The 14,088-nt window shown below is 39.9% G+C and overlaps 1 protein-coding gene across 1 annotated transcript; it reads right to left on the reverse strand.

Annotated features, from left to right (window-relative positions):
• Positions 1 to 3,036: 3,036 nt before the first annotated feature.
• On the reverse strand, positions 3,037 to 13,408 carry LOC311049243 (nectin-3-like). Its single transcript, XM_084062750.1, has 9 exons — positions 13,316 to 13,408; positions 10,594 to 10,659; positions 9,264 to 9,611; positions 8,313 to 8,621; positions 7,717 to 7,810; positions 5,475 to 5,629; positions 4,830 to 4,941; positions 4,627 to 4,736; positions 3,037 to 4,489 (listed from the first exon to the last, which is right to left on the reverse strand). Coding segments are annotated over exons 2-9 (1,185 nt in total). The 5' UTR covers positions 10,649 to 10,659; positions 13,316 to 13,408; the 3' UTR covers positions 3,037 to 4,487.
• Between the last annotated feature and the right edge of the window lie 680 nt (positions 13,409 to 14,088).

A 14,088-nucleotide genomic window follows, 5' to 3' on the forward strand; every position in this document is an offset into this window, starting at 1 on the left:
AACAAAACCAAACAAAACAACACAACATGAATCCTACAATGGTGGGCGGGGAGGGGGGGGGGCTAGCAGGGTCTTTTAACCCCCCCCTGATAAAGCCTGAGCACAAATCTGAAGTAATATGTTAGCCAGCCTCGCGACCTGACTACCTTAATATATGCACGTTTTGGTTGAGTGGTCATTCATTTATTTAGGCTACATGTTGTGTAGTCTAGAAGACCATGCTGTTCTGCACCGATGAGGCTGGATTTATTGTTATATGGGTCTGACCCAATGTTGCTGTATAATACTTGCAGACAGTGGTGTAAAGTAACTAAGTACATTTACTCAAATACTATAAGTACACATTTGAGGTATTTTTTTTACTTTACTGGAGTATTTCCAATTTTCTGTACTTTTACCACATGGCATTATTGTACTTTTATTCCAATGCAAATATTTGAAAACGTTAGTTACTTCGTAGATTTTGATTATAATTACAAAACATACATTACCCACTTCAGCCCTATAGGCCTGCCTACACATTTCGGCTATTTGAAAATAGCAGATCTAAGCTCACAATGCGTCACGATGCTATACATTGTGAGCTTGTAGATCTATTTTCAAAAAAATGTATACAGCTACATGACAAACTCATGAAACGTTTGTACTTTTACTCAAGTAAATGTTGAATTCCTATACCTTTTACTGTAACATTACATTGCAGTATTATTGATACTTTACTTAAGTCAAAAGTGCGAGTACAGCCTACTTTGTCCACCACTGCTTGGCTTAACTAGATAGATACCAACAAGAGAAAATGCTGACAGCTGGCCGCTTCGTCTTAGAAATATGTATTTCTATAACTTACCATTGCTTTAGGAGACTTAGGTGACTGACGGACTGTCTTTAAACTTTACTGACCCACATGCTCAGACAGGCTGGTACCATATAGTCTGGAATAGCGAGTCTTCTTGTCTGATCTGCTCTCTGCAGGTGATGTATGTATGTTGTTTCCCAAAAAATCCCCCTTGAGCCTCTTCATGATAACCTGACTCCGCCAGATGGGGGCAGTATTGAGTTCTGTGAAACAAATGTGTTTAGCAAGCCCTCTTCGCAGATGAGTGAGGCTGGGACCGAGGCTAGAAGCAAGCTTCTTCATAGCCTGGTAAACCCCCCTCCCTCCGGAAAAATGAGATTTCCGGAGGCAGGGGGCTTTAGCTTCTTCCAGCCTACCTTCATGACGCACATATTCTCGTTGTTTTCAGTTCCGCCAGCAGATGGAGTCAGCCACTATTGTATTAGTGTGGACCACACTGTGTGGTGGGAAAAGTACTCAAATGTTTTACTTAATTTAAAGTATCAATACAACATTGTAAAACAGTGGTTTTCAACCTTTTTCATGCCAAGGACCCCTAAATTGATATACATTTGGCCGCAGACCACCATCTGAAAATGTTTTGTGCCAGGGACCCCCAGCAGCAAAGATTTGAGTTAAAAATGTATCTAATGTATTGTAAATGTATTCAAAGATTTGCACACATTTTCAAGATTTTTCAAAAATAGCAGATCTACAAGTTCATAGCGCAGCACTCGGTGCCGCGCTATGAGCTTGTATATCTGATATTTTTGAATTGCCAAAGCTAGGTTAAAATGATTCAGACGCTATGTTAACTAATTTTGCTGGGGACCCCCTGGTACCCCCCCAAGGACCACTGGTTGAAAACCACTGTTGTAAAAGATACTCTGTTACAAGTAAGAGTCTATCAAAATTCACTTGAGTAAAAACAAGTATAAGTTTTCAAAATGGATACCAATCTTTTGAAAATAGCAGATTTACAAGCTCTTGTGAGCTTGTAGATCTGCTATTTTCAAAAGATTTTTGAAAGAGATATATTTTGTTGATATTTCCTCCTTGGCCCAGTGGTAATGTGCATGCATGCAAAGTTTCACGGCAATCGGAAGCTGCGTTCATTGTTTGAGGCATTTTTTTCAAAACGGGCCCTGCAAACTTCGGAAGCCAATCTTAGCCAATAAAAGAAAAAATCTGACAGATCCGTCTTGATCACATGACTATAGAGATAATGTGTAGCGATTTGCGTGATGTTTGGACAAAAGTTGTAAGAGAAACAAATACTAAATTGGCCACCTGGTGGCGCTATAACAGGCTGATGTGAAATATTTGGGGCAGAGGTTCTGCTCTGGCCTCCAGGGAGTGTGCGTGCACAGTTTAACACCGATCGGTCCGACGGTGCCGGAGATTAGCTGTTAACAGACAGACGGACACACGCACACACACTCAAGGACGGACGGACGGACGGACGGATGGGGGCAAAGTTTGGCCAGGGTGTAAGAGGGCAGATTTCCCACATTGAAGCTGTTTATCGCAGCCAATAACAACCACACCCCACCATCTCATTTTAAAAGGATCATGTCATGGTGATCGATTATAGTAATGTAGTGCTATGGGTATAAACGCTGTTCCTCTGCTAATCCAACTGTGGCAGCATTGCGATGATGTTAAGGGAGACATTTGTGCATCTATGTGGTCTAAATGCGGTCCCTCCCATTTGGACGTTCCAGAGATTTCTAAGAAAAATCAATCAATCAATCAACGATTCAAAAGATCTGTTTCTGAAAACAGCCATTATCAAAATGAAACTCTGTCTAGTCATCTTTTCTCCATGGGTAACCGGGACAGTGCACCAGGTATTTCTGGGAACCATTTTAAAAATATGTATTTATTTTGTATTTAAATTTTATATTTTATTTTATTTTTACATTTATTTTATAAACGAGAGGTCAAATACATTACAATTAAAGGACAACTTTGGTTTTTTTTTACAACAAGGGTTATTCTATTAGTTTGTAATGATAATAATTAAAAGATGAGAGTTAAAAAAAAACGTTTATTGCTTTCTATCGTTATAGCAATTTTTACCTGGGGGGCGGGGGCATTCGGGTAATTGGTAAATATATATTTTTTTACACAATAAGCCGGCTATTTTTGTGTCCGCAAGGCCGAAGGCACGGAGGTCAAGGGCAGAACCTCTGCCCCGAATTTTTCACATCGGTCTGTTATAGCGCCACCAGGAGGGTGATTTTTGCCAAACAATTTTTTTGATATTACTCCTACAAATTTGTTCTAAACATCACACCAATCGGCACACATGATCTCTATAGTCATGTGATCAAGACAGATTTTTCATATTCCATCCTTATTGGCTAAGATTTGCTCCCAAAGTTTGCAGGAATGGCCCGTTTTGTACAAAATGCCTCAAATCATGAACACAGTAGTAGTCTGATTGCCGTGAAACTTTGAAAGAATCCAGGGAAAAAAAGTTGATTGTATGAGTTATAGGTCTGCCTGTTATAGCGCCACCATGAGGCTGATTTGAAAAATGTAGGGTCGCATTACTTCCTTGGCCTAGTGGGGACGTGCGTACATAGTTTCACGGAAATCGGATAAAAGTATCTTCTATAGCTGTTCCTATACAGCTATATAGTTGTAGACATCTCAATGTCTACAACTATATGGAATACACTTCCTGAAGAGCTCAGATTAGCTAATGTTGCATCCACTTCTAACACCTTTAAAGACCCACTGTTTTAGGGTACGGTCACACCAGATTTGATTCTGCCTATGCGGCGGATTCTGCCAATGCTTTTCAGTGGGAACGAATAGGTTTGATGCCATTCGTGGATTTCCAGAAAAAAGAACCTGCTCCGTTTCCATTGAAAAGCATTGGCAGAATCCACCGCATAGTCAGAATCAAAGTTCGGTGTGACCGTACCCTTTTTTGCCATATGCACGATTACTTTTTTCAATTTTGTTTTTTTTATTACAATTTTTATTGTATTTTGTTTTTTACTGTGGTCTATGCAAATGCTAAGCACACACATTCTCTCTGTGAAGGAGTCCAATCTGGATTTTGAAAAAGAAAGAAGTATGTTTTTTCTTTGGTTAGACCTACCTCACTAGTTCTTCTTGCTAAAACAAGGCTAAAACAATCTCTTCCTCCATAACACCCACACTCACTCTCACTTCCCCCTATGGTTTAACATCTCTCTTGGTATCAATGCATCATTGTTGTTTTCATCAGAATGGTCCCTTTGACCGTCTATTCGATATCTGTTGTCCATTGAATATTGTCATGTTGATGGGCAATGAGTGAGTGCATGCATAATTCCAGGTTTTGATTTGTAAAAAGAAATGGAAGGGCACATTTTCTTAACCACTTTTTTTACACCCTATTTACTTTGTCGTACAACAGAGAGTGAAAATAGTCGTAACCTCAAAACGCAAAATATACTTGCAGCCAACACCGGTCCCAGTCTTGATGGGTTAAAAAGGATCATGTCATGAAACAGACACTTTACAATAATGCAGATACCAACAGCTCCGACTACCTGTGGCAGAACTGTGTTGATGTTAAGAGAATGAGACACTACTGCATCCATGTTGTCCAAAAGTGGCTCCTCTCTTTCTTCTTTTTGGACATTCCAGAGATCTCTAAGATAAATCAATCAATCAACGATTCAAAAGAAAATATTTTCATGAATGCATCCATGATCAAATTAAAACAACGAAAAAACAAACAAACTAATTTCTTGAAATAATTAAGCTTCATGTCAAATTAAATGGTTTACATGATTGTGTCTCTCGATCTCCTTCTTCTTCTTCTTCTTCTCTCTGGTTCTCATCATGTTGGTCGTTAGGAGATCTTTCGGAGTGACGGAGATGCCTCGCTTCTTCTCTCCTGGTTAAGTAATCATTAATTTATATCAAAAACGTCATGGATATGCATTTTCAGTGTATCTAAAATTCAAATATGTGCTACTGATATAGTTACCAGGGTAAAGCTCCGTGTTTTTGCTTGTAGAACCACAAGGCAACACCAGCAGCAACAGCAACAATTATCACAATAAAAATTATAAATAGAGTCCAACAGGTAGTGCAGGGTCCTAAAGGAGCAGAAGACAGAGGTAAAACACTCAAAATGGTCATAACACAAAAGGGCATGTTGGGACTTTTTGGGGGTTCAGTGTCTTGCTCATGGACACTTTGACACATACTGTAGACTGGGGCCTGGAGGCGAACCACCAGTGACCTTCTCATTACCAGAGACAGCCTTTCTACCCAGCAAGCTACAGCAGCCCCAAAATCTAACAAAGTAGAGCAGAGGTCTGTGTTCAAAAAGCTCTCCATGATCACCCTTCAATCAACTCGGAAACGTAAGAAAACCATGACCGCTTCTCACACTCCTGCATATAGTTGTGTTTCTTTTTCTTATCTTTATTTTCGCTATCATGTGCTTTCTCACGGATATAAAAGTGATAATAGTAAGCAAAGACTTTACGTTTTGGTCGCTCTCAAATTACAGTTCCTTCAGAACTTGCTAAAACAGGTACAACATAAATGTAATCTCTTCCTCCATAACACTCAACTTCCCCTGTGATTTAACCTCTCTCTCTTGCTATTAATGCATATTTCTCACCTGTGTCATAGTAAACATAGAGAGACGCATATTTTTGTCCATAAGGGTTGGATGCCTCACAGACGTAGAGACCTCCCAGGTCAGAGGTGAGGATGATGAACTGCAGCCTTCCTCCCTCTGCACTGATCCCAGACCTGGGCAATGACTGGTTCTTTCTACATCAGAGACACACACAAACGATCAGTGAATTCCACACAGAAAATAATACAGTGTCACACTGTAAAATAGAATGTTTGAGAAAATAAGACAATGAATATGTTTTATATGTATATGTTTCTGTTTCTAAATAATACCATTCTACTGAATATGGTAGGGGTCAGGAAGAAAGGCTGACCGTAGGCCAATTGTTTCCAAGCATTGGCAAGTCTAAGAGGACATTTTTATTTAGTTAATTAAAAAGTGAAAAGGAACATTTTATCTGGAGAGAGACAGTCATACTCATTGTCAAACAGAGAAGAACAAGAGCGCTTTCATAGAACAGGCCGGAATCATAGTTCAACATAGTTGAAGTATATAGTATACTGTTTAAAAGCTTACGGCACGTGAAAAAATATACGTTTTTTTGTCAAAAGTCTAAAAGTTGACAGAGCATTTAAATAAAAATGGAAAAAGAACTATGCGTTCATCCTACCCTTCATTATTGTGCCTGTCATTCAGTCTCAACATGGATAAAAGTATAATAAGCATTCTTTAGGGGCAGTTAGATTCTCTATTTGATATAACAGCCTTTACAGTAGTTCTCAAACCTTTTAGTGTCGAGGACCCCCACATTTATATATATTTGACCGCAGACCCCCATCTGAAAATGTTTTGTGCCAGGGACCCCCAGAAGATAAGAATTATGTTTAAAAATCATACCTCAAATTGATTCAACATTTTCAATATTGTCAAAACTTTAAAAACAAAAGTAGCAGATATAGAAGCTTACAGCATGGCACAAAGTGATACGCTGTGATCTGCTATTTTTAAATAGCCAACGTATAAAATATGGATAAAGGTTTAAAATGGTTTAAAATGAGTGTGATGCTATTACAAATTTAGCTGGGGACCCCCTGGAACCCCCTCAAGGACCCCTGGGGGTCCCCGGACCCCACTTTTAGAACCAATGGCCTATTGTTTATGTGGAACAGTAATTTGTTGGACCAACAAATTAAATATGTTGGTCCAATGACATTAAGTGTTGATGGTATTTCTAAATACCACCTGTCTGTGTCTGTCTAGCTAAGGTTAATTGACATTTCTGTGCACAAAGATGCTACGCACACCAGGTCCTTGTAGTGGTGCTGGCTCACGGCAGAATAATCTCAAGGTAAATTGTCAAAAGACAAAAAAGTGGCCGCACACACTGATATAGCAAAAGTGCAAAATGTTTAGGACGCAGAGTAAAAAAGAGACCAACGTTTCGGCAAACAAGTGCCTTCTTCAGGGTATTTGACATTTCTGCCTAACTCTACTCTTCTAACACTGCTGCTTCATTGTGCCTTATTGCCTATGTCCTCAGCCTATCAGAATGCTACATGTTACATTCCAACATGACTTACAGTAGGCAGATATTTAAGTCAACATTTTGACTTAAGCAGAAAATATATTTTTTTGTAACAAGCATTCTGATGGCTGAAAACATTGGCAATACGGCAGGATGAATCAGCAGTGTTAGGAGAGTAGAGTTAGGAGGATATAAATAAAGGCAGATAATAATTACTTAGGAAAAATTTGTTTTTTAGTCATGATTGCCTGGATCTTCCCCTTCACATTCGATCTGCCCAGTCCATCGAGGGTTTTTAAGTCCTTGCTTAAGACTCACTTATTCGACTCAAGCCCCTGAATTGCTAGCCTCTCATTCAGGGTCTGGTGACTCTGTCAAAGGTGGGGTTTTCTCGGTTGAAAATCTAACCGGCGGCCCGGCCCAATTGAGATCGGGATAATCCAGTATGAACCAATCTTCAAAGAGTCCCACTTTGGCCACGCCCCCATCTCAGAAAACGGCTGCACTGCGAGGGCTTTCAGACTGAATAATGGAGTGAAACTAAATGAAAATCCAGGCTGAGTGTCAGGCTAGCACTTTGCTCAACTACAGTAATTGTTTTAAGTCACCTAGATGACTTTGGCAGAAAGTGTTTTTTTGTCGCTTCTTTCCTGAAAACCTTAATGACCTAGGCAATTATGCCACGAGGCTAACGAAATGTAAAAATGTAATGTAAATGTAAATATGTGTGCTGAGACTTTGGTTTGTTGAAACTACCTGCTCCAGGTGTATGTAGCTTTTGGACTGGAGTCAGACACACATTCAAACACATGGTTGGATGTTTCGTGGATGTTCACTGACAGAGGTGCATCTGCAAGAAAGAAAGAAGATGAAACAGTGGAGACAATAGTTATGAATGATGTCAGTAACACCCATAAGCGGGAGATAATGGCACCATGTAGATAAGCTAGCTGCAATTTACAACTGGTGCACACGATTATCAATAATAGCCAAATTCTGAACTGGAGATTATATTATTATATTTATATTATATAAATAATGCTGCAACTGACTTAAAGATAAATGGTTCTTTGGAATATCCACACTGACGCCTTGTGACTGCAGCTTAATGGATTGTTTTGAATCGCCAATCATTTACTGTTCCTCCAGGTTAGAGAGTTCTCAGTCATGGTTTATATGTATTAGACAGGAATGTGTCCTTAAAAAGACTTCAGATGAAAGTGGCACATATAGTTTCACACGGTGGAATCTACCCACACCTAATAATACAATACTATGTTACTTTAATTGTGACAGTATTGTGACAAATGAAAGTATATAAGCTATAGGTCAAGGGGTGAAGGTATACCCACAGTGGACCATGATGGTGAAGGGCAGCGTGTCTTCTGTTGCCAGGGATTGTTGCTTGACCACACACTGGATGAGGAGGTGGTTGGTATTTATGGTTGGTATGCCGACCAGATGGCTAACTGTGGTGGTGGTGCCGTTGGCATGTTGAGTGGAGTTGGTCTCTGCCCTCAGAGATTCTCCAGAAGACCCAGTGTCCCAGGTCACCTCTGCAAGAGGTTTGGCACCAGCAGCCATGCAGCTTGCATATGTGACCCAATCGTCACCCACAACAGGAACAGGAACGTCACCTTTCAGGCTGGTGACTGGAGGGACTAGGAGAGTTGTACAAGCAAGTAGACAAAAATGTATCAGCAACTGAGTATAATGTTAAGGAAAGTAAATGTATAATTTCAAATGGCTATTAAGTATAAGGCATGTAGCATTATAAAGGCAATATCAAAATGAACATCAATTACAATTTTTTACCAAATGTAAACAAACATTTATCATCTATATATTAATTGAAACGCAAGCAGTTTCATTTCATATACAAGAATTCACAATTAATTCACAAATCAATCAATCAATCAATCAATCAATCAATCAAATAATAAGCCTGCCTGCCTGCCTGCCTGTCTGTCTGTCTGTCTGTCTGTCTGTCTGTCTGTCTGTCTGTCCATATATCTATCTATAAATTCCAGGAATCTCTATAATGTCTGTTCTTCGCATAACCTGAGAACCGTTCATCCGATCAACTTCACCTTTGGGAGTGAATTGCTGAGGTCCCAACGAATGTGAGGTGTAAATGAAGTAGATCGGATGAGCAGTTCTCCAGAAACATCCCAGCCCGCTCTGACCGGGCCCATTAAACTCTCATTTTACCAACCTGAGTTAGAGTTATCTTCATTATACTACAGAGAACTTGGAACATGTGTTCCAATTTGACCCTGTTATAAAAAAAAGGTACATTATACCAAGCACTGTCAAAGGTATCTCTATCCTGTAGGATCCACTTGGAAAGAGAGTGAAGATGCAGGTGTAGACTCCTTCATCTGACAACCTGACATCAGATAAATGGATAGTTCCATTGTTTTCTTTTAAGTTCCCAATGAACTTGAATCTAAAGTCAACACCATCAACGGGCTCAGGTCCGTACTCGGGTGAAATAGTGAAAAAGTCGTGGACTATCGGGGTTTGTCTGGTTTTCTTCTTCCAGAAAATCTGAGAGATGTCATCGTTTGCAGGTTTCTCAGTCAGTGTGCAGGATAAGGAGATATTCTGTCGTTGTACTGCCGTTTGCTTTCCTCCAGTCACCTTGATACCTAGACAACATAAAGTATATTTCATTAAGGTTTGTTTCAATGGTTCTTCTTCTTCCCTCACCTTTTCACAAATTCCTGGTAAATTCTGGAGACTGAAACTTTCAGGATTAGCAGATGTTATACCGTAAGTCAAACATTTTCCCAAAAAGCCAGATGGTGGTGCTATAGGTGGTGCTATAGATAAAGTATTATATTTTTCCTACTCCTAAATTTGGTGCATATTTTCAAGTATATAGAGGCTCTACAACTTTGCTAATTGGACCACTAAACTCTGCCTATAATTATTTTTTCTACCATTTAGAATTTGTGGTGAATCATATTTTGAACAACTCCTCCTCCATCTACCACCAAACCTGGTTGTAGAATGTATAGACCAAGCTCTTTAAATTGTATTTATTATAACCTTTTCCGTTCTGAAGATATAAGCAAATAGATGTAGGCTATAGAATACATTTCAAAGATGTGGACTAACATTTAAATGGCTATAACTTCATGAAAATGTGCTTGATTTATATGAAAAATCATAATTGGATTAAGTAAATGTCATGAAATTGTTCCACATGCTTTTGGGTCAAGTATTACATTACTATAAATATTGTTATTTAAAGAATCCATAAAGTGAATTCAATTACTTGTTTATACACACATTCACAGTCATGCAGCATTGTGGAATAAGACCACTTGAGTTTTGAGTTAGGATATTTTGGGCGGGGTTAAAATCATCACGCGGTGATACTGTAATATGTAATGATCCTCCTGTAATATGTAATGATCTTCGCAATGTTTTGTCATCATTCAAATTTGGTCTGTTGGTTAATAACACTTTACTCTGTGGTGTGACAAACCCGGAATACATAATGTATTATGTTTGCTTTACAGGGTCTTTAAATAATGTCCTGATAGTAATCAAGTGTTGACTAAAAAGGGCAGAGGAATTGACAGTGAGCCTGCAAATCGTAAAAATACAATAATAGAAGCATACTCTCGGCTGTGTTCCACAGAATCAACGTCCACAGCATGATGTTCCAAGATGACATGGTAGGCTGTTCTGTCGGGACACGAAAAAGAGAGAATTCAAGCACGATGGGGCGGCCATAGCTGAGTGGTTAGTGAGCCCGCCTAGGGAGCCAGAGGCCCTGGTTGCCCCAGGTTCGATTCCAGGCCAGGCCAGCATATGTGTCGATGAAATGAAATTTGTCCCTGAGCAAGACTCTTAACCCCTAATTGCTCACAGGTTCTCATTGGAAACAAGACCGCAAGGACTTTCATGAACGACCTGTTAAAAGGAATTATCCTTACGAAGACATTGAAGCGTACGGCCCAAATGAATGCACTGTAGTCTGCTCTTAAAGCAACAGATCAACAAACAGGGTTGAAATCTGCGCCAGTTTACTGTTTCCATAGCATCTACTCTTGTCCCTCCACTTACTTCCTTGTATCGTCATCAGCAAACATTTATTTTGTATCAATTAGCTATAGCCAATCTGGTCTACTCCGATTTGTTGATTCTGTTGTTGTCCTTCAAAACGGTTAATGCTGGTCTCTCCTGTTGTCTCACCTGTTATTAACTTGAAGACATGTTTTCTCTCATATAGCTAGCCTACTTCTGCTGGGCTGGCTACATAAGGCTGGTGCAGTATGCACAATTGCACACAGAAATCATGATGGGGAAAATAAAGGAATTATCTCTCAATGAAAAACAAGTCAAAGAGATCATGTTCAACCAAGATTTGGCTGAACAAAGGGAATGAACTCGTTCTCATGCTATTCATCAAAAATGTGGATACCAGTAACCTGTAAACTGATTGTATGACATTCTGTATAGTAGTGTGTATATCTGTCTGTGTCTTATATGTCATCATGATTTGTGTGCATGGGGATCTCATCTTAAACAAGCTTAGTGCTTAATGAGCTTTCCAGTTTAGTAGACCTTGTATTGTGAATTTGTACTTCGATGTACTGTTATGTACTGTCATGTACTGTCATGTACTAAATGCATGTGTGCCCACACATGCATTCGCACACGCACGCACGCACGCACGCACGCACGCACGCACGCACGCACGCACGCACGCACACACACACACACACACACACACACACACACACACACACACACACACACACACACACACACACACACACAGGCCTAATAAAACTATATGCTGTCACCCCAGGTCAACAGCAACTTCAGTGACCTAATTTCAGTAACATTAGACAATGACATGGTAAACTCAAATGAGACAGATTACCGACTATCCTACCTTTCAGAACAACTTCATGCCACGAAAAGTAGCTTGGCTACTTTCACAGGCTCAAGGCCCAAGGACCCAAATATTTGAAGTAGCAAAATAAGTAATGCATTGTCACATGTAAAAATGGGAAATAATTAACCCTTTTCCATATGTATTGCCTATTGGTCATCACAGTATTAAGTATTTCCCCTTTCAGTCATATAATAAAACTGAAAAGAAAAGGTTGGTCTATCCCCCTCATGTTATTCTCTCAAAGGGTTTGTACTGTAGCTCACGGACTCATGGGGTGGGCGTGGCAGAAGAAGAAAGACAAATCTAAATCATCTTGTATTTTTATTTTTTTACTAAGGACAATTTCACCCATGTTCAACCTATCTTCATATAATTGGTCCTCACTAATGCTCAATATAATGTGGTACGGTCTTTGTCTACTGTGTGGATAATTTCAAAACCTAAATTGAGGAGGAGGACGGTGGCATACAGTAACTGTGAAAACTGTATTATTTGATTTTCAAACAGTTGTCTAGTCTTGTGTTGTTGCCTTTCAGAGGCCTGTTTCAGAGTGTTGTGTATGACTGCACCTGCCTCTGCCTGTACGCAGCACACACCATACACCACATTAAGACTGTGACCTGCACTATCATGTGCCCAACCCTACATTTGAAGGTGCTGTAAGTAAAGTTCATTCAAAACAAAGATTTCTTTATAAAAAGTGAAAGGTGTATATAGGCTTATTATGATAGTAGTCATTGCTAGAGAGGATGTTAAGTAACAGGTGTCCCCCTGCCCCTGTCTCTCCAGCTCTTTAATAAACAGAAAATATATTCACTTGGGTGTATTTAGCCTTTATCAAAAATGGGTTAATGCAATAAATGAGACATTGAAACACTTTAGCTTAGCCAAATAGGTTCTGACCTTACAACAAGTCTATGATTCTGCACAATTATAACTTATAATTGTATTATAAGTATCAAGTAGAAGCCACAGCAATAATAGGCTACACCTTCTTACATTTCCAAATCCAAACACATTTCTGAACGCATGTGTAGGCTATAGGCCTACATTTTAACCATAGGTAAGTCTACCGAATACATTCAGCTAATACAATTGATGAATGCCACTATGTTCTTGGACAGAGTTTTTGGTTAAAATAAGTGTTAAATAGCTCCCCGAATCGCCAGCGCCTTGAGGCCTTTGTGGCCACCGTTTTCCAGGAGAATTAGAATAGAATAAGTCAGTACATGTAGTAATAATAATGTAATGCAAAACAGTCATTTCATAATACAAAAAAACTAACAAATCAACATGTTGATCACCCCAATCTCTGAAACTGGTGGTTGCCTAGCCCTGCAACAACAACAAAAAACAAAAAAACAAAATATGAAGAAATCTATTTAGCTGAATGAAGTTAGCCTTTGGGGTGCTACGAGCAAAATGTGTCTTACTTACTTGCTACAGCATCATGTTGTTTTGAGTCTTTTGACTGAAGTTTATCCACGTGTTGCAGACAGTGTGACTTTGCTCCTGGCAGCAGATCATCCTTTGTTCACTGAACAAAAGAGGCTTTCCAGCTCGTCCTGAAACACGTGACATACTGTAGGTGGTTTCCAGGCAACTATCAAGGTCGACAGGTGTTCTTTTTTTATTTCCCCTGTGCCTGAGGCAAGGGGTCTAATACCAGCTGCTGTAGGTCTACTAGCACTGGAAAATGATGTTGTGGTAAATTTGTGACATCTGGTGGACATATAGTGGAATGTCTCAACATTAAAACTACTGCAGGCCAGTAACTTGTGCCACAACATAGGCCGGATTGGACGGTCTGGCACTTCTGGCAAATGCCAGAACGGCTGCGCAGTCTGGAGCCGCGGCCAAGCCAAGCAATTATTATTATTTTTTTAATTGTAAAAAGGAAAAAAAAAACACCCAGCCCGCACTGGGCCACCGCCTACCGGCCCTTTAAGAGAAATTGTCCGGCCCGGTCCATTCACTGCATTGTCATAGGGGGGTTGCAGTGATAGTGACACTTTGGTGGCAGATAAGTGAGGCTGGGACCGAGGTTACTTTGGTGGAGGGGAGGTGGAGACTCTGTTCCCCTCGGCCCCCGCTAAAGTGGTTTGCTCCGTAAATTTGACGCAAACCACTTCAAAAAGAATCCGGGCGGGAATACGTCAATAGAATGCAAGCAGGTGGATTCTACTGGCAGGAGAGAATGGAGAGAAAAC

Source organism: Gymnoscopelus microlampas (assembly GCF_963454915.1).
Source record: "Gymnoscopelus microlampas genome assembly, chromosome: 7".
In the NCBI taxonomy this organism is placed as follows: Eukaryota; Metazoa; Chordata; class Actinopteri; order Myctophiformes; family Myctophidae; genus Gymnoscopelus; species Gymnoscopelus microlampas.

Coding starts and splice junctions, on each gene's coding strand:
- LOC311049243 (XM_084062750.1), bottom strand. CDS start 10,648: ATGTCATCTTGGAACATCATGCTGTGGACGTTGATTCTGTGGAACACA. Junction 7,811..8,312: donor CTTCACCATCATGGTCCACT/GTGGGTATACCT, acceptor TCTTTCTTGCAG/ATGCACCTCTGTCAGTGAAC. Junction 5,630..7,716: donor GCTACATACACCTGGAGCAG/GTAGTTTCAACA, acceptor TCTCTGATGTAG/AAAGAACCAGTCATTGCCCA.